Here is a 22,552-nt window from a genome sequence, read left to right as displayed (position 1 = left end):
ATGAAAATTTTATCTGAGGATAAATGAAACTATCTCTCAGTCTCTTACAAATATACCAAAAACCCAAAACCCACTCTCTCACTCTCCCACTCAGATTTGTAACAAAAAAGGTTCTCTCTCTCTCTCTCTCTATCTCTCTTCTCTATCAACCTGAAACCCAGATTTCTGGGCAATTTAGGGTTTAAAGATCAACACGAAATGGCGGGGGATGACAATTGGGTATTCCGGTTGCCAAATGGAAGCAAAAAATCAGAGGAAGTCCAAAATTATGGTGAGTTTGGGTTTCGATTTAGCTGTTGTTGGTTAATGATATGGGGAAAAGTTCAGGTTTTTAGTTTTTTTTTTGTGTCTGTGTTATTAGATTAGATGTTGGGAACTTTGAATTTGGGGTTGTGAGAATTAAGATTTCGTATTATACAGTTTACTCTTTGGTTTATGTATTTTACTATTTCTGTTTGGTTTCTTCTTGAGTAGTTCAGTTTGCCCTCAGTTAGACTGAAAGCAACATCAGTTTATGTATGAGAGGTCTATGTCTTATGTAGATTTTATACTCAATTAAATGCCAAGATGGTTTATTTGGCTTTTATATATGAGATGTCTTCTAATGATAGATCTTAACCTTACGGGTCTTCTTAGATTTTTTAAGTTCATTTTTGTCAATAAATGTTTTGAAAGAAATAACTAGTTTGACTTGTTATTGAAGTAGTAAATGTTGTTGTTGATCAAATTGATTTATGATTAAACAAATTACCCAGCTGAGGGAACTCATCCAAAGAAGATAATTATTTCAGCAGCTTCTCCTTGTGAATGACTAGATGATAGAAAATAGAAATTTTTGCAAAGCTGTGACATATATTGCTGATAAAAATCATTGGTGCATAACCAAGTTTGAATTCGTACACCTTCCCACCTCAAATTTCAAGTCAATATGGTGTTACTTAATATACACAAAGATGTACTAATTGAGTGCAAAAAAAAAAACAGAATAGTTTTACTAATTAAACAATTTCAACCACTAGTAATATGCTTATAGTAGTTGGTTATTTAACATTTAATTACAAGTCATCTTATTATCTTAACTAGAAGTGTGCATGATTGCAGTTTATCCAGGGCACTTCACTTTAAAAGTATATCATGGTGGATATTATGATCACGTGGAGAAGAAATATGTGGGTGGAAGCATTGGATACTTTGATAGTGTGAACAAGGAGAAGCTGGACTTAATGGAGTTGGATGTGATGGTGATGACTTTGAATCCTTCTTATTATGGGACAAAGATTGATTACTACTATATAGGATCTGAGGATGATCATGTTACCTTGCTGAAGAAGGACAACGATTTGTTGAAAATGTGTTGTTGTGTGCCACAAGTAAGGCTGATCATTTTATACCTATACCACAGAGAAGATGACGATTTCAGCATTTTGAATGAAGCCAGTGGTTTTGGTAGTAGTGGGGTTGTCATAGAGGAGCTCCCTGACTCCCCAAGGCAGCCAAGAACAATTGTGAGGACTGGAGATCTCCCTAGTTTGCTAAGACAAGATATTCCAAGTAAACAGAGTCAGGCCCTCATAGTTTATCAATCTGGTAAGGGTAAGCAGAAAATTAACCTGGTTACAGAAGGTAACTTGGATGATGACTTTGAAAAAGATGACTCAATATATGATGATGATAATTCAGAATCGGATGATGTTGACTACAACCCTGCTAAAGATGATGATGAGTATATAAGGTATGGAGTAGATGATGATTTTCTATTTGATTGGCTAACAGAAAAAGATGGGTGTGTAGATTATGATGTGTTGCATGTCAATGAAGGGGTTACAAGCAATGAGAGTAACCATGATGTAGGGCCAAAGTTTGAAGATGAGGAACCAATGTTTCAGGCTATTGACTCGGATGGGGAGGAGATAGGCCATGAGATACACTCTGATTCTGATGTTGATGGTGATAATGATCCAGAGTTTAATCCGAAGACCGATATGAAAAACCCCTGGTTTTGCAAAGGGATGAAGTTTGCAACAGCAAGGATACTAAGAGCTGCCTTAAGAGAGAGAGCAATTCAAGATGGTTGGGAGGTCCTATTTTATAAGAGTGATGGTGACAGAATTAAGGCCATTTGTGGTGCTAATGATTGTGATTTCGAATTAACTGCTAGTCGGATGCAGCATGAGAGCACGTTGCAGATTAGGAAGTATGTTGGAGATCATAGTTGTTATAGGGTTGGGGAGAACAGGATGGTGAGAACACCATATCTAATTGAAAGATTCTCACACCATATTAGACTTAACCCTGGCATGTCAACAGGTATTAATTCTCCATAAATTCTCCTTCATATTCTCCTACACTTCATTTTCAAATACTTATCAGGTTCTCTGTTTTCTGTTTCCTTGTTTTAGAGGCTTTTGAAACTCTTATGTCTTCTGAATTAAGAACACCAGTTTCACGCCAGCAAGCTTATAGGACTAAGAGGGCTGCTCTTGATATGATTGAGAGAAGTATGCAGGAACAATATGCAAGGGTGCAAGATTATGCTATGGAGTTGAAGAGGGTTGATCCACATACGACTGTGGATATCAAGTGTGACTTCAACAATACACAACAATTTCCCGTATTCAAGAGGATGTACATATGCTTAGGAGCACTTAAGCAAGGATTCAAGGACGGTTGCAGACCTATTTTGGGATTAGATGGGTGTCATCTCAAGAGTCCATACGGTGGTCAGCTCCTATCAGCAGTTGGTCTTGATGCTAATAACCAGACCTGGGTTGTTGCTTATGCTCAAGTGGAGCTCGAGAATAAGGATTCATGGGTTTGGTTCATGAGACTTTTGGTCAATGATTTAGATATCCGAGGAGATGGAAATGGCTTCACCTTTATCTCAGATAAACAAAAGGGGTTGCAGCGTGCAGTTGAAGATGTGTTACCACTAGCAGATCATAGGTTTTGTGTTAGGCATTTGTGGACCAATTTCAACAATCATTTCCATGGGAAGGATAAGAAAGACCAGCTATGGGCAATTGCTAAGTCAACAACCATGGCCTATTACAACAAAGAGATGGTCATGATGAACCAACTAGACCCGAAAGCGTATGAGTGGCTACAACGTATGCATTTTTTTCATCCTAAAAATTTATTATCCATCTCACGCTTGTTTTTATAAGTTTGTGCTATCAAATTGATTTCATGTTTTGTTAGTTCTATATAGCTACTGTAATAATTTCTTGTCTTGTTACACGTTGCAGATCCAGATAGAAATCCAAAGAACTGGTGCAGAGCACACTTTAAAACTATTTTGAAGTGTGATATGTTGCTTAATAATCTGTGTGAGACTTTTAACGCTGCTATCCTACCTGCTAGATCTAAACCAGTAATTTCATGCTTTGAAGAAATTAGGGTAAGGATGATGAAGAGGATTGCTGTCAGGAAGGAGAAGATGAGCAAGGTGAAAGATCTAATATGCCCCAATCCGAGGATGATCCTAGAGAAAAATAAAGTAAAAGCTGGATCAGATTGCACTCCTCAAGCCACTGGGGGTATGAGCATTGAGGTAATAAGCTTCACTGGTGGCAAATATGTGGTGAATTTGCCTGCAAGGGAGTGTGCATGCAGGAGATGGGATCTAACTGGGATCCCTTGTAAACATGCCATATCTGCCATTATTTTTATGAGACAAAAGCCAGAAGATTATGTGGATGCTTGTTACATGACTCAGACTTACATGGCCATCTACTCTAACACAATCCAGCCTGTAAATGGGATGGACTTGTGGAATCCAAGTGATGAACCTCCAATCCTACCACCACAATACAACAGACAACCTGGTAGGCCAAAGACCAAGAGGATAAAAGATGCTTCCGAGAAAGATAGTGATGGTCCTAAGCTTGGAAGGCGGCAGAGATCTTTGAAGTGTAGTATGTGCCATGAATTGGGGCACAACATCAAGACATGTCATAGGCATCTACCACCTAAGGCATCAGCTCCTAAGGCTCCCAAGAAGCGAAAGCTGAATAATAGGGAGGGATCATCTGCTCAGGTATATAAATTCATGCTTTTTTACTCTTTTGTTTCCAATTCAATTTGCTATGTTTGAGAGATTGATTACTTTTCCCAGGAAAAGGGTGTAGAAAAGCCCCTAAAAACAAAGAATGAACTCAGAGCCAAGTTAGCAAACAAAGCCGAGGCAGCAAAGGTAATTCTGTTATCTGATATGTTTTTTTATTGAGAATACAGTTGTTATGTTACATTTGATTTTGGAGAAATGATTGTGAGAGTTGCCTCTGTTTTTTATATTTGGTGATGTTTAATTGCATTGGATGCAAATTGTGAGTGGGAGAATTCATTGTGAGAGTTGCTAAATTATGATTTTATTGCATTCAATGTGTATGAAATCATGCTTGCAGAAAAAGAGGGATGAAAAAAAGGCTGCATCAAGGGTTGCAAGTGCATCTGCTCCAAGAGGAAGACCCTCAAAGGCTGGTGCAAGCACTAGTCATGCTACTTCAAGCAAGGGTAAAGCAACACAAGCTTCACAATCTTCTTCAAGGTCTTCTGTTAGGATTCAAAATAATGCATGAAATAATGGAAAATAGAGCACTATGGGTCTTCAATGAGGTCAACAGCCAAAGTTATGAATTAGAGCTTCATAGGTGCTTCTTTTGTGCAACCATGAGACATGTGCTATGGTTGCTAGGTCTAATCTTTTGCATAAATGATTAGATGATTAGGCCTAATCTTTTAAAGCTGATAATACTTTTTTGTTTTTTGTGGATGTAAAAACTTTAATATATTTATATTTGGTTGTTAATTTTAATAGGTATAAACAAGCTATTATGGGAATTTTCCACATTTTTTGGAAATTTCGTAGTTTGGTTGGTTTTAAATTGTTATGAACGTATTAATGCTGGAACTAGTTATTAGTTTTTCAGCTCAAGCAAAGAGAATTTTTTATGTGATGAGGTGAATGCCAAAACAAATGAGAGAAGGGGTGTGTGAATGTGATGAGGTAAAAATATTATCTTAAGTTAAAACAGAAAAATTGTCTAGTATGCCCTTTTTCTGAAGGGTAAGAATTGGTGTGTGGGCCCCATTTTCGGTTTTTACTACTGTGGTGACGTCAGATTACCAAAAAAATTCAAACTGTGTCCTAATCTGATGTCGTTTCAAAGTATAAGGGGGTAATTTGATTAAATCTAAAATTTAAGGGGTGATCTGATTTTCACCCCAAAGTTCAAGAGGGTAAACTGAAATTAACTCAAATATTAATGCCCTTCTCTTTAGAGATGGAGAGCGATTCAGTTATTTTGGTGGAGGCCGAAGGAGCTACGCACTGAGGTTAGTCGGAATCTCGTAGACCTCATGCGTGGTTTTGATTTTTGTATGATTCGTCATATCCATCGAGAAACAAAGTGTTATAGAAAGATTACCACATTTAATTAGTAGGTATTATTATGATTTTTGAACGCACGGTGGAAATTCTCTGCTGGTTAAGTAGTTGAAGCATCCCAATGATTTAAATCATTTAATCTTAGATCTACCACTGTAGACCTCCTCTATTGTAGACACCAATGTTTGGAGGATGACTTCCCTAGATAAACTACATCATCCTTCGCCTACTTAAATCGGTAGACGATGGAACGCGCCTTCGGGCATATCAGATCAAATACTCATGTCGTCAATGCTGCACGCCGCGAAGAACACATTGCAGGGACAGAGTTTTCCACCCCATCATATCCGGTGGTTAAGAGACTTTATTCTTCATCATAGAAAAACTACTAGTTATCAACGTAATTTATAAAAAATTTATATTGCCAAATGAGCAAACATTGCAAAATCTTAGATAGATGTTTAGAACCATTTATTTCGTCGAGCGACATTAGTTCTTCATTGTTGTATGACATGTGTTTTGAGAATTTGGGTTATCTGTACGTTAAAAATAAAATTTAGATGAGTAGAATGAATTTGACCTAAAGGGCTAAAACCAAGAATACAAATTTCTAAGAAAAAAAAGAGAAACCCAATGGGACTTTTGTCTCTGTGTTCTGATTCTCAGTCGCCGTTGTCGTGAAGCTCTCTTAGATTCCCTTATTCGCAGTGCCTCCTTCCTTCACGAGGACGACAAATCTAATAAAGGACCAAATGCCCGCTGACTGCTGCTGCCTTCTTTCTCTTTTCTCGGTACCTCTGACTTCTTCAATCTCCAGTTTCTATTTTAATCTCAACTCTATCACACCCTGCATTTTCTCTTCTCTTTTCTTGCCGTGTACCCTCCTCTTCTGTTTCTTTATTCCATTTCATCTTTTTAGTTTTTACACTTTCTTCTTCACCAGGTGGGATGAAAGGGTTTTTTTTACATGTAGCGACATTGACCCTACATTTTCCTCCCAAATCAAAACAAGCTTGCAGGTGGGAGGTCAAATCATGCCCTCTGTCTTTTCTGATTTTGGTTTGGGAAATCATGTTCCGTCTGCTGTGCATGCCTCTGTATCATATGCATGTTTCTTTGGATTCTTTTCAACTAATCATATACTAATTGTGAATACAAATTGAAAATGACGTAGAAGTTCACGGATGGAGATTTGAGTTTTTAGCTAAGAGCTATCAGATCACTTCCTAATTGAGTAGTCCATTTGAAATTTGTGTACGCGTTTCTTCTCTCGAGCTCATTCCTTTGAAGTCGTTCTCTTATAGCTGGTTTTTTCTTTTAGATGCTTCTTACATCAGTAGACATGATATTTCTTAAAGAAATTGATTTTCTTTACTTCTGATTCACAAAAATTACGGATATATCGTAGGACTATAGCTAGCTTACAGATAATTACAATATCCATGTAATTAGCATAACAACTATTCTAGAGTAATACAAATTTCACATGATTAGCATTCAACATCAATGGACTTTATTGAGAAAGGTAATTGATTTTCTTTAACAGATATTATATAGTCGTTTGAGGTACCATTGTATTTTACAAATACACTGGTATAGTTACTCATTGCTTTGCTCTGTTGGGTACTTCAAACAAAATGCAGGAAAAGAAAGCTTAAAGTACTGAAAGGGCTTCAAAACAGTTTATTTTGAATATTTTGGAGGTAAATTTGGGCAAATTTGACTGTAAGAAAATTTCAAGTGGAGTTATTCACCAGAAAGGAAGATTCTCTTTTCAAATGCTCTTCCTGCCCAGTTTCATTTTTGTGAAAAGAAAAACAGTTCATTTTGATTTTAAATTTATGACTGTTGTACTTTTACACCAAACTTACTGAGCTAGTAGAAAAGGCCTTAAATTTTGACAATCTTGAAAAGTAAATGTGTTTGGTCAGAAAATCCTTGAAAGTTAATGATGACCCCTTTTTTGCACCTTTGCTAATATACCCTTGAATCCATCAAACATCCACCAATCCCCTACTCTTGTCTCTCTCACTCTCACTTCTCTTCACTCTCTCACTTGTCACTTCACTGATAGAAAATATTGGAAGGAAGAAAACCTCATTCTCAGTCTCACCTCCAATGGCTACTACCTGCACTTACCCTTTGCTTCTCTCCCTCATCTTCACATTCTTCGTTCTCACTTCATCATCATCACCACCATCTGAGACAGACATTCTTCTCACCTTCAAAGCCTCCATTATTGATTCTTCCAACACTCTCTCAACTTGGTCTAACTCCTCCGAGATCCATCATTGTAATTGGACTGGCATTACTTGCACCACCATATCCTCAGCACTCTCTGTAACCTCTATAAACCTCCAAAGCTTCAACCTTTCTGGTGAAATCTCCTCTTCAGTTTGTGAGTTTCCCAATCTGTCCCTGCTGAACCTTGCTGACAATCTCTTCAACCAGCCCATTCCTCTCCATCTCTCTCAGTGCACTTCTCTGGAGACTTTGAATCTCAGCAACAATCTCATCTGGGGTCCAATCCCAAGTCAGATATCTCAGTTCGATTCTTTGAGAGTTCTTGACTTGAGCAAAAACCATGTTGAGGGAAACATCCCAGAGAGCTTAGCCTCACTCAACAATCTCCAAGTTCTCAACTTGGGAAGCAACTTGATATCAGGTAATGTGCCTTCTATATTTGGAAATTTGAGTGAGCTAGTTGTGCTTGATATGTCTCAGAATTCATACTTGCTGAGTGAGATTCCAGCTGATATTGGGAAGCTTGTTAAGCTTGAGAAGTTATTCTTGCAAAGCTCAAGTTTTCATGGTGAAATTCCCGATTCCTTGGTGGGTATGCAATCTTTGACTGTTTTAGACCTTTCCCTGAACAACTTAACTGGTAGGATTCCTCAGACACTAGGAACTTCTCTTAAGAACTTGGTGTCTTTTGATGTTTCAGTTAATAGGCTTTCTGGGTCATTCCCAAATGGTTTATGTAGTGGGAAAGGCCTTATAAACCTCAGCCTTCATACCAATGAGTTAAATGGTTCTGTACCCAGTTCGATTAGTGAATGCTTAAATCTTGAGATTTTTGAAGTTCAGAACAATTTGTTTTCTGGTGAATTCCCAGTTGAGTTATGGTCACTACCCAAAATCAAGCTCATAAGAGCTGAAAATAATGGATTTTCTGGAGAAATACCTGACTCAGTGTCGAAAGCTGGTCAGTTGGAGCAAGTTCAAATAGATAACAATAGTTTCACAAGCAAAATTCCTCACGGTCTTGGGTTAGTCAAGAGCTTATATAGGTTCTCAGCTTCTGTAAATGGTTTATATGGTGAACTCCCTCCAAATTTCTGTGACTCCCCTGTTCTGAGCATTGTAAACCTCTCCCACAATTCTCTTTCGGGTCAAATTCCAGAGCTTAGGAAATGCAGGAAGCTAGTGTCCTTGTCTTTGGCAGACAATAAGCTCAGTGGGAACATTGGATCATCTCTTGGTGAATTACCAGTACTGACTTATCTTGATCTTTCGGACAATATGCTCAATGGTGAAATCCCCCAGGAGCTTCAGAACTTGAAACTTGCTCTCTTCAATGTCTCTTTTAATAAGCTTTCTGGTAGAGTCCCCTATTCTCTTGTATCAGGACTCCCAGCTTCGTTCCTCCAAGGAAATCCAGAACTTTGTGGGCCAGGATTACTCCATTCTTGTTCTGATGACCAGCAAGGGCACCATTCTTCTGATCTTACAACCTTGACATGTGCTCTGATTTCCATAGCTTTTGCTGTTGGAACTTTGACCATTGCTGGTGCCTTCATTGCTTATCGTCGATACTACAAGCAAAGACCACAAACTGGTGTATGGCGCTCAGTTTTCTTTTATCCTCTGAGAGTCACTGAGCATGATTTGATAATGGGAATAAATGAGAAAAGTTCAGGAAGAGGTGCTGGAGTATTTGGGGGAGTCCACATTGTGAGTCTACCATGTGGTGAACTTGTTGCTGTGAAGAGGCTTGTGAATTTCAGGGTCCATTCATCAAAAGCCTTGAAGGCCGAGATCAAGACCTTGGCCAAAATCAGGCATAAAAATATAGTAAAAGTTCTTGGATATTGCCATTCGGATGATGCCATATTTCTGATATACGAGTTCTTACAGAAAGGTAGCTTGGGGGACTTGATCTGCAGACCTGATTTTGACTTGCAGTGGAGTGTTAGGTTGAGAATCGCCATTGGTGTTGCTCAAGGGCTTGCATACCTCCACAAGGATTATGTTCCTCATTTACTTCATAGAAACGTCAAATCGAAAAATATTCTTTTGGATGCTGGTTTTGAACCCAAGCTCACAGATTTTGGTCTAAACAAAATTCTGGGCGATGCTGCCTTTCAGTCAACAATGGCTTCAGAATCTGCTCTCTCCTGTTACAATGCACCAGGTAAGAGACGTTGGAACTTAGTGAATCTAATTTCACAGTAATGTTGCTCCTAATATGCTCGTAGCAATGTTCTTTTTGGCATTCTTGTGCATCTTGTGTTTCAATGCAATCACTGCAGTTATTCAGTTTGTTTTAATAACTAACTCTAGAGCCTTTTATTTGGAACTTCGAAATATTTCTCATTTAAGGTTTATCTAAGAACAACTTGTTTGCAGAACTAAAATGCACATTACATGTTATATTTACTTGGACTCATTAGTTGTGCAGATATAAAATTTGCTACCATACTTTCTTTTATCATCTTGACTAATATTCCCCTGCAATCTCTTGTTGATGATATGCTGCCTTTCCTTAAAAATAGTGTATTCAAGATTTGTTAACTCCGGTTCTCTTGTGAGTCGTGGCATTTATTTTTTCATTGCAGAAAACAAGTACAGTAAGAAAGCAACTGAACAAATGGATGTGTACAGCTTTGGTGTTGTACTATTGGAACTAGTGACAGGTCGCCAAGCGGAGCAAGCAGTACCATCTGAGTCGCTTGATATAGTGAAGTGGGTAAGGCGAAAGGTCAACATCACAAACGGGGCAGTCCAAGTTCTCGATCCCAAGATCACATGTTCATCCCAGCAAGAGATGCTAGTAGCTCTAGAAATTGCTCTGCATTGCACTTCTGTGATGCCGGAAAAGAGACCGTCAATGTCTGAAGTTGTGAAATCACTTCAGTCCCTCGACTTGATGGCTCATACTGCTGTTGTAGACTTTTCTGCATTTGAGGATCATTTGGAAGTCTGAGCAATGAGTTTCAAGTGACTAGGTTTTCGCTTGCATGCCGTGTAAATTGAACTTCATTTTACATAGCGACTCTTGATGAGTAAAAGAAGACGGGGTAAGGGATGGTTAATTTACTTATTTTGTCTGTTGTCAAACAGAGAAACAAGGGATTTGGTTAACACTAGTAATATTTTACAGTGTGATGCCATTATGTATAGTAGACGGAGTCTTCAAGCTTTTCCACACATATCTACTTGTTCTTTCCTTATAATCTTGTTCAACCTTTGTGTATGCTCATTTGTATAATTGTATGCATTCTTAAGGTCTGTATATGTAGGAAGTCTAAAGTAGAAGGGATAAATGCCGGAGTTTTAAAGCAGGACGTGGACTTATGATGTGTATTATCAGAAGAGGTCCCCGACTGCATATACCTTCTGTTGCTTCTGCATACACTGGGGCTTGCATTGCCAGTCTAAAATGTCTAGACCTGTGCGGATCTTTGAGAATGGAGATGAGTCCGTGAGTGTTCAGGTAGCCAACTCTCAGTGATTATCTTTTCAGCCTTTTTTACACCTACTGGGGTTTAGGGTTTATCTCAAACTTCATTTGGTTCTGCTGCTAACTAATAGGAATAATTGACCCGGTGATTAGTCCCAAAGATACAAATTAGATGCTGAAAACTTAGGGAAGCCAGTACACATGCAAGTGTTCGAAAGAAGGGCACTCGATATGTGTAGCAGTTGCACTGCTAAACTCCCATAGAAGCTGGGTTACTGGAGCAAGTTCTTCAAATCTGGAAAACCAGTGGTCTCTTTCTTTTCTGTGTTTTCTTCGCTTGGTCCAACAAGGCCGTGTCAAACTACAACTATCTAGATATCATCATATCACGAACCACGAAAATGCTATACTAATTTTTTTGTAGTGAGATTGTAAAACAATTTCACGTATTCGTGTTACAAAATTTACCAAAGTTGAAAATGCTTTTGCAGTCTATATCACAAATATACATAAGAACTGAGTTGCTGTCATATGTATGATTTCTACAACTAACAAATATTCTCTTATTGGCTTGTTGCACAGCTAATTTGTTTCTCAAATTTCCAGGATTCATTTCTAATGAACATGCAGAACCACTTTACTAAGCCAAATAAATTAACTTGAAAGATAAAAATAATGGACTTGAACACAGTTAAGGTTTTCTTCCTGACCATTAAGTTCATCTCTCTTCTATGAGCATAGTCTCTCAAATCAGTCATTGTTCCCATCTTGGATTACTGATAATTGGAACAAAAGCTTTAGATCAGAATGGCAAAATGATTTACTAAAAGTACAATATTCGAAAATGTATGCAACGTATCATAATGTCTGCCATTAGTATTCTTAGAGTAGATTGACAACAAATCTGGGAATGAATTTCTTTGAATTGTGGACTTGTGATAAGAATTAAGGCCTACCGAATATGTCTTTGATACACATATACATGACAAAGGAGACATACCTAGAGTAGTTGAGTATCATAGAATACTAGTTCCACCTTTCCTTCAGTGATTGTATATGTTGGTGATCATTAAGTTGAACTTGGTTGTTACTGTGAAACTCAGAAGCAGATAATGGAAACTGCGGGCACACAGAAACATACAAGTGTTCCAAGCAAGGGCACTCGATTTTGATAACAGTATTGTCACTAGCAGCACTGGACAACCTTGTGAGCTCTGGGAGACATAACAAGATCAAGTTCTTCAACTGTGGAAGCACAATCTTGTTGCTATCTGTTTCCTCGCTTGCCGTAACTATTCTGTCCAATCTATGGCAACTCTCTACCCAAAGGTCTTCCAATTGAAAAAGACATCGAGCTACATCAGATGTAAAGAGATACTTCAGAGTCAAGCAATCGTTCAAGAAAAATCTTTTGAGACTCTGGAAAATTCCAGGTGGAGCAGGACCGTTCCATATGTTTTTCATGTTAGCCACATGCCTCAATGAAATCACTCTCAACTTTGTTAAGAGAAAGTGTTGTGGTTCCTGCCCTTTGAATCCAAACACATATTCCATTGCATGCATCTTATGACATACTAGTTTCTTCAAATTCTGTAGCATATGCAACAAGTTTGACTGTAAAAGTGGCTTCACCAACTGGGAGCAAGATTGGACATTCACTGCCTTAATATTACGTAGAGACCCAGCTGGTAATTCCCCAACACATAACTCCTCCAAGAAATGCAGGGAAGAGACATACATTCCTTCCAAGTTCTCAAACACAGGTTCATTTGACACCCTAGGATTTGATATTGTGTTCAACAACACTTTTGCACCTAAGGAATCAAGAGAGAGATACTTGAGTCCATGAAGTCTCCCACGGTCGTGTTCCTCAAGAAGGTTAATTAAGCCGTGGAAATGGCTGTAATATAGGTCCTCTGCTTTTTCTGCCACCACATTGATAAACCAATCTGGTAAGGAGTTCATGGTTGTGTTAAGGGTCAATGATCTTGAATATCGAACAGCATCTGATGAGCTTCCGATGGACCTTCCGATGCCGATGCATATATCAAAACTGACCCAATTTGGATGGAACTTAACATCTTGAGGCAAACATTCTACACTACTTATGGGAACCTCCAAAATGTTTAGACGTGAAGAGCTAGTTAACTCATCAAAGTCGGCCTTTTTACCCCTAAACAGTGGCAAGCCTTCCTCAAATTTACTACCCCAGTTGCCAAAACTGCATTTCATGTAGAGTTCTTCTAGTCTATGCAACCTTGATATCACTTGAGCTGGAACTATTTGAACATTTGTTTTAGTCAAGTCCAACATTCTTAGATTGGACAAATTTCCCATCTCTTTGGGAAATTTCTTAATATAACAGCCTCTCATACTAAAAGTCTCGAGCTTTTTCAGTTTTCCAAGTACAGATATGTCAGTAATGTGCTTGCAATAATCTAAATGCAAACTTTGGAGTCTGGTTAGGAGGCTGAATGATAGGGGGAGTGATGAAATGGTAGTTTCGCTAAGATCTAAGACCCTTATATCATTAGGACTCTGAAAGAAAGTTTTTGGGATCTTTCTTATATCACTATTTCTTTGTAGCAATAAAATCTGAAGTTTGGAACATACCAACTTCTTGGGAAGCTTGCAAATGTTGCTCCCGATTAGTGAGATTGCTGAGTAGTCATCATGTGTATCCACCGGCCATTCTTTCAAGTGACAATGAGTTTTCACCAAGGAGGCATGGCCATCTACAGACATGGCAATTGATAGAGTCATATTTCTAATGACATTATGCACCCTTATGCATCCATCCCTTGTACCATCCAAAAGCAAACCAGAAGCTTTAAGATAATTTGTACTTGAATTTGCTCTGACTCTGGCATCTTCTATTGTGCTGTTGACATCTCTAAACAATCCCACTCCAAAACCATACTTCATCAAATCTTCAATTTGGATCTCATGGCCTTCAGGGAATAGGCAGCAAAGCAAAAGGCAAGACTTTGCATCATTACCGTCCAAGTAATCATAGCTTAACTTAATACAACTGAACACATCTTTCTGATCAAGATTGGCACATTCAGACACTTCAAGTTGTCGAGCTGCTTCTTTCCAGTCTCGAAAATCTTTGTCTCCAAGTGCCCTTGCAACTGCAATTAATGCAACTGGGAGACCAGCACATTTTCTAGCTACTTTTCTTGCTATATCATAGAAGTTGGTGGATTTATCAAATGACTTTCTTGCTTTGTGCACAAACAACTTCCAAGAATCTTCTTCTGATAAGCAACTGAGATGAATGTTAGCTTGGCTCTCCATGGTATGACAAACATTCACTCTCCTAGTGGTCAGTAGGACTTTGGAATTGCATCTCTTTAGCTCGTCATAGCTGGGAATTCCTATGCTTGACATGTCTATTGTATCCCAAATGTCATCCAAAATTATGAGAATCTTGTTTACTTTCATTATTTTTTCCATCAATCTTGCAGCTCTTCCCATTTCTGTCTCCTCTTCCAACTTCAGGCCCAACAAATCTGCCAACGTGCCTTGAATCTTTCTCATGTCAGGGATTTGAGATATAACAATCATAATCACATGATGAAAAATATCATTTTCTTGGGCTATTGCACCAACATGTTTCACCATGGACGTCTTCCCAACTCCTCCCATTCCATAGACCCCAATGGAAGTAACCTCGTCATTTTTTAATGCCTCCATGAGCTCATCAATGGCTCGTCTTGTTGCTTCAAATGCTTCAAAGTAGCCACTAGACATTCTAGAAATAGGTCGCAGATTACTGCACACAAGTTCCACAATGCATTGGACAAGTTCTCTGTCAGACCTGCAAGTAATAAAGGCAATACCAACCATTAGGCTTATTATTATCCAATAGTGAGCTAAATTCTAGTTACATTAAGATACTTCATTATGCTTACCCATATTTGTTCGAATCAAACCCAGAGACATTAGCTACTTTTGTCAAAGCGGCTCTCCATTGCTTCAGCTTCTCTGTGTTGTCACCACACTCCATAACCTTTTCTTCATGCTTAGTAAAGGCTTCTGCAAAGCTCCCCCTTTGATTTCGCACATCAGAGGGATCCACATTATAAAAAATTGGCAGAACTCTTGTGTTCTTCGCTTCCGAGCATTGAATAATTTTTTCAAGCTCATCCAAACACCATGTAGAAGTAGCATAATCCGGTGATAGAACAACAATTGCAGACCTCGATTCTTCAATTGCCTTTAAGAGGCTTGGAGAAATATCTGTCCCTATTTGAAGTCCCGGCTCATCCTTGAAAGTCTTAATCCCTCTCCTTTGCAATTCATGGTATAAATAAGATACAATACCCTTCCGAGTGTCGTCACCCCTGAAGCTCAAAAACACATCATGCTTCCACTGAGAAGTTAGTTCAACTGAGGCAAGAGCTGGCTGAGCTGCAGATGCTTGTTTGGTACTCGAGGCCATTGAAAACACCACAAATAAAACAAACAATTCTCAAGATCAGGTCAGAAGGACAAGAAGCAAAGCAGAAACCAAGTGGAAGAGAAGGAATGTGAAATGAACAGATCACCAAAGAGAGAACAGCATGAAAGAGGACTTGCTTGACAAATTGTATAGGAGAGTTGACTATTTGCATAGAATCAAACAAATAATACCGTATCCATCAACCAAAGAAAAAAAAACAAATAATACTATGTCACTATATGTACAGGAAATTTCGCCAACAGATAACGGGATAATGACCAGCTCTTGTCAGCTAGAGAAAAATAAACTTTCTTCACAAGATAAATGAATCAGACATAGACTTTTCCGGCAGCTTTGTTTTTTAGTCACTTTCTAAGCATCATCAAATACACAAAATGCATAAAATTTCCACAAAGAGGCGATTTCAAAGTTTTTCAGCTAAACAAAAGATTTTTTATTTTTATTTTTGTCATTATAAATGAATCCAAACAGAGACTTTTCCCTAGCTTTCTTTTTCAGCCATTTTCTAAGCAAAGTCAAAGACATATCCGAGTTGGTTTTGTTAATTTCATGATTCTATTATTTGGTTGAGGCATTTTCTCAAACACTTCAAGGGCATAAATCAAAGGCATGGGATTCAAACCAACACAAGTGAAGAATAGAGTATGAACCATCATCAAACATAAAGGAATGAATGTAAGATATGAATAATAATGTCATCTGGTCCAAGTTGCGTGATTACCTGATGGCCATGGCAGCCGTATTTGGTGGGTGATTGGAGACTGAGATAAATAGGTGGATGGGTAAGTCTAGGCAGCGGAGACTTGGAATCGTCTCCAGCCTACCCCAGATCATCATCTCCGTCTTTTTCCATTGACTGTGACAAGTGTTTGTCCAAACTCCAAACAAGTGTCAGTTTCTCTGATCCAATGACTATCCTGGGTTTAAACTAGAGGTTCCTGATTTCCGGGTTAATAAGTGCAATAGAAAATTCAAAGACAAGATATATGTTACTCTAAACTCAAAAACACTTGAATCAGTACATTTCTAAAACCCTCAATTCTCGACAGTTTAGTCCAATTTGTCACCCCATGCTAAACGATTCCGTTAACTCGCTAAGGTGACAATTTCCATCATTCCAACTTTGTGGGATGCATACCACGTTAGATTTTTGACATGAAGAATGAAATTTTGCTGTTGCAATACTCCATACTCAACAAGAAATGATAAAGGTTCATTGACAAAACTCATCAGTTTACTTTAAACAAACAAGCACCATATTGAAAGAGTAAGAATCATTTATAGAGTTCTAAACTCTAAAGGCCTTTCTACCGTATGCTTATGTAGTTATGTGAATCCATAAAATGGTAGTGGCTAACATGACACTAAAGAGCCTGCAATGGACTGACTTTACAAGTCAAAGGTATATAGTTTCTGCTTTTTGTACTAAAAGTATATCAAGAATCTATTTCTCCTGAACCATAATATTGAAACAAATTTCACATAAAAAATAGAAGCAGCTGCTCTTATACTGCTCAATAAATTTATATTTCTACTTGGCATGCAAGAGTATATAAATTCTTAATTACACTATGAAAAGTTAAACATAGAAATAGAATTCGAAAGAACATCAAGTTCGATAGCACGCCTCCTTGATTCGATTTAGTATTATGCAGCAAGAGAGAAAACTACATTAACACATTACAGAATATATTAGAAGCAAGGAATAAGTGGAATATGCATAAGATGTATATGTATATAGGGTAAATATATGACAACTCTTATTGTATTGTTTTATTTTCCAATCAAAATTTCCTTTGCAAACGAGCTATTCTCGACACAATTGCTAGTGTTGCCTCATCCTTGATGTTATCAAAAAACCTAAAATAGGCATACCTGCATGACTTCTTTATGATTAAAGTACCACAAACACCCCAAAAGCCAACTGAGAAGCCTAGCACAATGCTGACATATAAACCAAGCCTTCCATAATCATGTTCATCTTTATCATCTTCTGGAGAAACCTGTCTTTCATCTCCTGGCAATTGATAGGAGCACAAAGTGTGACGTTCTTAATGTGATTATGCCCTATTCTTACTCTTTGTTACCTCTTATTTAGTATGTTTTAGTTTCTTTTGTAAGAATAAGTGTCTAGGTAGAGCTTATATCAATTATGAATGAATTGATAATGAAATCGTGCTAAGTGTTAATAATCCTTGTTGAGATATGATTCCTTGTTCGAGTAGGATTCATCCTTTCGTATTTCTTTGTTTCTAACATACTTATTCTTATTAGGAAATACAAATCCATGATGGAGAAGGAAAGCAATCCTAGTTCCACAAGGAAAGAGAAGAAAATACACTTAAAAGCCCAATCCATGCAAGAAATCAAAATGCTGTCAAGTATCATAGTCCAACTTCGACGGGCTCCCCTGGATAGCTCCGATCGAGTTAGAAGACGTACCTTATATGGATAAAAAGGATTTTGAGTCTAGTTTCTGTAGGATTTGGAATCAAATCAATATCTTATTCCTACAGGGAGATATGACCGAATCATTGATCGGAGGTCCAGTGAACTCGACGGAATTATCTCAACCATTGATTTGCTTTTGATCCAAGGACTATGAGGGAAACTTGGGACTTTGTTCCTCCTGCATATAGAGCACAAATATGATCAGAATCTCCATAAATCCCTACACCAAAGAATGTCAAAGAAGGCATGCAGCAAATTAAATGAGAAGAGGCAAGAAAGTCAAAGAAGACATGCAGCAAATTTAATGAGGAGAGGTAAGAAAAATCAAACATGGCTGCAAGAATTAAGACTTTTGCTGCCTCCCTAATTCAATGGAAGAAATTTGTGCAAAAGAAATCAGCATTAAAGAAGGAAGAAGATATGCAATTAATGCAAAAGATATGCAATCCTTATAGAAATCAGAATTCTGGCACTGCAGATCATCCAACTTTGACACGCTCCCCTGAATAGCTCAGAATGATTGAGAAAGTGCATGATATATGGATGAAAAGCCACGGAAGTCTAGTGGAAATTGCCAGTTCGAATCATCTCAATATCTATTTTCTAGAGAAAGTTATGGCTACAACAAGGGACAAAGGTCAGATCTGCCGAATCTAGGAAACCTCAACCAATTTGGTTTCAACTTTGTGGACTTTGTGGCCATCCTCCCTTGGGTTTCTTCCTCTATATATAGCATCTCAATTCCACTGAAAAAGAGGATCAACCTTGCACACAAGCACAAGCCATAGCTCTGCCAAATCAATCTCTCACCCTTCCAAGAAATCCTAAACCCGATTCCACAATTCTTCACCTTCATCTATAGCCTTCAAGCACGATTGAGAAGAGGTTCCATTCCCCTAGAAGTCTTGGCTACACCTTGTAGAATCGATTGATTGATAAAGTGTAACCATGATTCTCTCTTTGTTTCAATTCGGTTTTTGGTTTTCTTGTTCTTGGATGAGTATGCGATTTGTGTAGTGTAATCTTGTTTCAATTTTGTCTATGAAATAGCTACTTGATTCAATTTATATAAAGATTCGAATTTATGTTTTGGTTTTATGGATTTTCTGTTTTTGGTTTCTGCCGTGTACTGTGTATGAACAATTTCGATTCCTAAGTGTTATGTATGCGATTGTAGCATGATATTTAGGTTGTTGGATTAAAGACTTATGCTATGAACATGTTTATTCTTTTCTATATGATTTTCGAAATTGCATGATTTTGGGTTAAGTAGGTGACATACTTGATGAATTCGATATGCATGGCTTTGGAATTGTATGGTAAGATGAACATGTTAGATTTCAATGAAGCCGAGTGGCAAGAATTGAATGTGTTAAAGTGTCTATGCATATAGGTTACTGATTTGGAACTTAAATTGCATGATCCAACCTTAGTTGTTCATGAGCTAATCTCGGCATGACTCTAAAAGGGAGACATAGGACTTGCTTCGATTTCTCTATGTGAATTGTTTTGGTGATTGTTTATGTGTTGGTTGGTTGATCACATGTATATATTAGTTTAGGATTTATTTTTATGTTCTTGATCCGATCCTATATAACAAACTCTTTTAAACTCTTATGAATTCGTTGTTAAATGTTTGTGATTCTTTACCCTGGTTGGATCCCCGGTTTGTGAACGATACCCTCTTGCTTTATACTACTAACGATGCTTACAGGGTTAATATTGATCTCGAGTAATCGACCCGATCAAATGGCGCCGTTGCCGGGGATCCATCTTTATGGATCCCAATCTTTTAATTTCGAATTCACTGTTTATATTGTAAATTTGTATATGCTTTTCTTACTTTGTTCTAACATATAGTAATTTTATCTTAGGTTATTATTTTTAATGATTGAATGAATGATTGTTGTAGGTTGTAAATCGAACGAAATAGGTAAAGTCTATTTTGTTAATATTAGCCTCAACCCCTCATGTTTTCTTCCAAAGTTTTTGCATGAGGTTGAGGGCGGCTTTTATTAACACTTGGAGAATTGTCTAACACCCAAGTTTGTTTCCAGCTGAGTAAGGGGCACGCTCTTTCATTACCCTGGTGCATGGGACCAAAATTGGATCTCAGAGAACTATTGACTGACATACATCTCGGTGATGGAGTCGATAGGGGGCTTGCCCTCCGTAGTTCAACAAATGAGTCCTACCATGTTTACTATCTCTGAATTAGCTATCCGGCCTTCTGAAACAACGATTCAAACTTGCGTTTAGACATCCATACTTAGGCCGCACGTCCACCTTGGTTTACAACTTAGAATCAATCGATCATTTAATTGTTTGAATGACAACTTAAGAATGTTGAAGCATGCAATCGATTGAAAAGTAACTTGTAAAAAAAAATAAAAATTTGACATATAATAATTGTAATTGTGTGTTTTTTTTAGGTTTATTTAGTTGAGAAATTAAAACGAACTTAAACATAAGATTTGACATCATGTTGGATTAGTTGTTAAGCTAGTTTTCGTTTCTTTAACATGTGCATGTTATATTTGAATGGCTTTTGACATGTTTGTAACTTGTATATATCAATCACTTCCTAATTGTTATTCTCTAACTTTTGCATTGCATCTTAATGATCTCATTCTAATTGCATTCATTCTGCATTGCATTCATTTTGCATCTCATTCATGTTGCATTTTTAATTCCACAACATATCATATGGCTAGAGGAACATAGTCTCTTAAGGACCAAGTGTCCTATGTTATGTTTGATAGGTTCCCACTTACACTAATGATTTTAATTGAGTTTTTACAGATTTATAGTGAAGTGACCAGGAATGAGCTTGAGAATATACTACAAGGTTGGACAACAAAATGGCGGAGGAGAAACCCCATAACGTGTCACCTACAAAATGATTGAAAGGAAAACTCGGTCTAAGCTATTAGACTTTAAATTTAAGCGCTTGTTGGGAGGCAACCCAATTTTGATTTTTTACTCTTTACTCTTTATTTGGTTATTGTTTTTGTTCTTTTTGATTTGTTTTGTGCGTGTGTAGGTTAGTTTTCGAGAAAACGTGAAGAGGAGCAAAACATTTTCGTTCAACAGAATCTGGTAGAAACAGTCCGTCGACTTCCGCAGACTGTATCTCCCAGCTCAAAGGGAGTTGGAATATGTACTTTATATGGAAACAAAGGTATTTGAGTCTAGTTTCTATATCGTTTTACAGAACTAGATTTAGAGGTCTACATCACTCCCAGTTGCAATTGGAAGGCAGCAAGGTCGTGTCAGAAATTCAGAACGCGTGCAGTTACAGTCCGGAAACGGAACAATAGGGAGCACTTCCGGCCTAACTGGGCAGTTGTGCCATATATGGATTGAAAGCTGGTTGTGTTATCTTCAACTTTCATTCAGGCCACTTGTCCATTCCGGCTGTTTAAATCAACGGAATTCAGGTACAAAGAGGTAAAGGTCATTCTAGTTTTTGATTCTATGAACTTGTTTTTCGTGACAAATTTTCAGAGGCATAACTTTCTCCTCATTCGGAGTTAGCGAACGTACTTTTTATGCTTGGAAAGCTAGAAACATTAGCTTTCAATTCCCACTGTTGTCTTACTGATCGGAGATTATTTTCAAACGTTATGATGCATGGAATGCAAGCTGTTGGACCGCGTCATGGGGGAGCATTTCTCATCTTTTTCTCCTGTTTTTATTTTTGTGCCTTTGTTTCTTTCCACTATGCTTTTGTCTTTCATTGCATTATTTATTTTGACATTCATTGAGGACAATGCATAATTCGAGTGTGGGGGAAGGTTTACATGTTAGAGTCATAAAATCAAAAAAAATAATTTTTTTTTCAGTTGAAAGTGGAACCCCACACAATGATGGATTTCCCTCATAAATGGATGAATCTCTATGTTGCATGGACACGACACGGCGTGACACGGTGACACGACACGGCGCGACATGGCGATACGGAAAATCTAAAAAACTCATATTTCGACACGAAAAAATAAAAATAATTATATATATGTTAATACATAAAATAAATTAATAATACCACTATAAAGTTGTAAAGGCTCCGTCTCTGATACTCCATTACTTTCACTCTCACTGCTAGTTCACATCTAATTACTTATACTTCAATAATCAATACTCAATAATCTACACAAATTGTAATACCCGAGATTTCTAATCTCTATTACCAACACATTATGACTAATTAATCGACGTTTTTTTGAATATCGAAAAATGTAGTTTAATACGTCGATATTAAACTACACGTCGCCAATTGTTCGGAAATGTTTTCGGAATATTTTTCCGACGCTCGAATTAATTTTTACAAATTTCTAATGTTTTACTTTGTTTTAAAAATGTTTTTCAGTTTGGGTTTTTAATTTAGGGCTTAAGGGTCAGCCCAACCTCTTCCTCATAAAACCCATGACCCGAGCCCAAGGCCCTAGCCCATTTTCCTTAATCCCATGACGCATTCTCAAGCACTTGTGTGACAACTCAACATAGAGCATCGCTCTCACCTCTTCACCACCGAAGGCATCTGTAGCCTCTCCAAATCGAGTCG

The 22,552-nt window shown here is 37.7% G+C and overlaps 3 protein-coding genes across 4 annotated transcripts; 2 read left to right on the top strand and 1 right to left on the bottom strand.

Annotated features, from left to right (window-relative positions):
• Positions 1 to 2,159: 2,159 nt before the first annotated feature.
• Positions 2,160 to 4,707, top strand: LOC126800043 (uncharacterized). The gene is made up of 5 exons (XM_050527329.1): positions 2,160 to 2,307; positions 2,400 to 3,107; positions 3,246 to 4,036; positions 4,115 to 4,192; positions 4,404 to 4,707. The coding sequence occupies exons 1-5, from the start codon at positions 2,163 to 2,165 to the stop codon at positions 4,575 to 4,577; spliced, it is 1,896 nt and encodes a 631-aa protein (XP_050383286.1). The 5' UTR covers positions 2,160 to 2,162; the 3' UTR covers positions 4,578 to 4,707.
• A 2,742-nt stretch (positions 4,708 to 7,449) lies between these two features.
• LOC126798642 (probably inactive leucine-rich repeat receptor-like protein kinase At5g06940) lies at positions 7,450 to 10,818 on the top strand. The gene is made up of 2 exons (XM_050525654.1): positions 7,450 to 9,800; positions 10,225 to 10,818. The coding sequence occupies exons 1-2, from the start codon at positions 7,505 to 7,507 to the stop codon at positions 10,590 to 10,592; spliced, it is 2,664 nt and encodes an 887-aa protein (XP_050381611.1). The 5' UTR covers positions 7,450 to 7,504; the 3' UTR covers positions 10,593 to 10,818.
• Positions 10,819 to 11,218: 400 nt separating this feature from the next.
• On the bottom strand, positions 11,219 to 16,216 carry LOC126798641 (probable disease resistance protein At4g27220). Of its 2 annotated transcripts, XM_050525653.1 has the most exons (3): positions 14,987 to 16,216; positions 12,070 to 14,892; positions 11,219 to 11,845 (listed from the first exon to the last, which is right to left on the bottom strand). In XM_050525653.1, the coding sequence occupies exons 1-2, from the start codon at positions 15,514 to 15,516 to the stop codon at positions 12,096 to 12,098; spliced, it is 3,327 nt and encodes a 1,108-aa protein (XP_050381610.1). In that variant the 5' UTR covers positions 15,517 to 16,216; the 3' UTR covers positions 11,219 to 11,845; positions 12,070 to 12,095. The 2 variants fall into 2 exon arrangements, with proteins under 2 accessions (XP_050381610.1, XP_050381609.1); XM_050525652.1 differs by lacking the exon at positions 11,219 to 11,845 and having other exon boundaries at positions 11,880 to 14,892.
• Positions 16,217 to 22,552: the final 6,336 nt, after the last annotated feature.

This window comes from Argentina anserina, chromosome 6 (assembly GCF_933775445.1).
Source record: "Argentina anserina chromosome 6, drPotAnse1.1, whole genome shotgun sequence".
In the NCBI taxonomy this organism is placed as follows: domain Eukaryota; kingdom Viridiplantae; phylum Streptophyta; class Magnoliopsida; order Rosales; family Rosaceae; genus Argentina; species Argentina anserina.
The sequence above is the reverse complement of the archived record's forward strand: the minus strand, read 5'-3'. Positions and strand labels throughout refer to the sequence as shown.

Bases quoted from the DNA above. Each gene is read 5' to 3' on its own strand.
- LOC126798642 (XM_050525654.1), top strand. From the start codon at position 7,505: ATGGCTACTACCTGCACTTACCCTTTGCTTCTCTCCCTCATCTTCACA. The intron at 9,801-10,224 runs GTAAGAGACGTT...TTTTCATTGCAG, and splicing joins CTCCTGTTACAATGCACCAG to AAAACAAGTACAGTAAGAAA.
- LOC126800043 (XM_050527329.1), top strand. From the start codon at position 2,163: ATGCAGCATGAGAGCACGTTGCAGATTAGGAAGTATGTTGGAGATCAT. The intron at 4,037-4,114 runs GTATATAAATTC...TACTTTTCCCAG, and splicing joins GGGAGGGATCATCTGCTCAG to GAAAAGGGTGTAGAAAAGCC. The intron at 4,193-4,403 runs GTAATTCTGTTA...TCATGCTTGCAG, and splicing joins ACAAAGCCGAGGCAGCAAAG to AAAAAGAGGGATGAAAAAAA.
- LOC126798641 (XM_050525653.1), bottom strand. From the start codon at position 15,516: ATGGCCTCGAGTACCAAACAAGCATCTGCAGCTCAGCCAGCTCTTGCC. The intron at 14,893-14,986 runs GTAAGCATAATG...TATTACTTGCAG, and splicing joins TTTGATTCGAACAAATATGG to GTCTGACAGAGAACTTGTCC.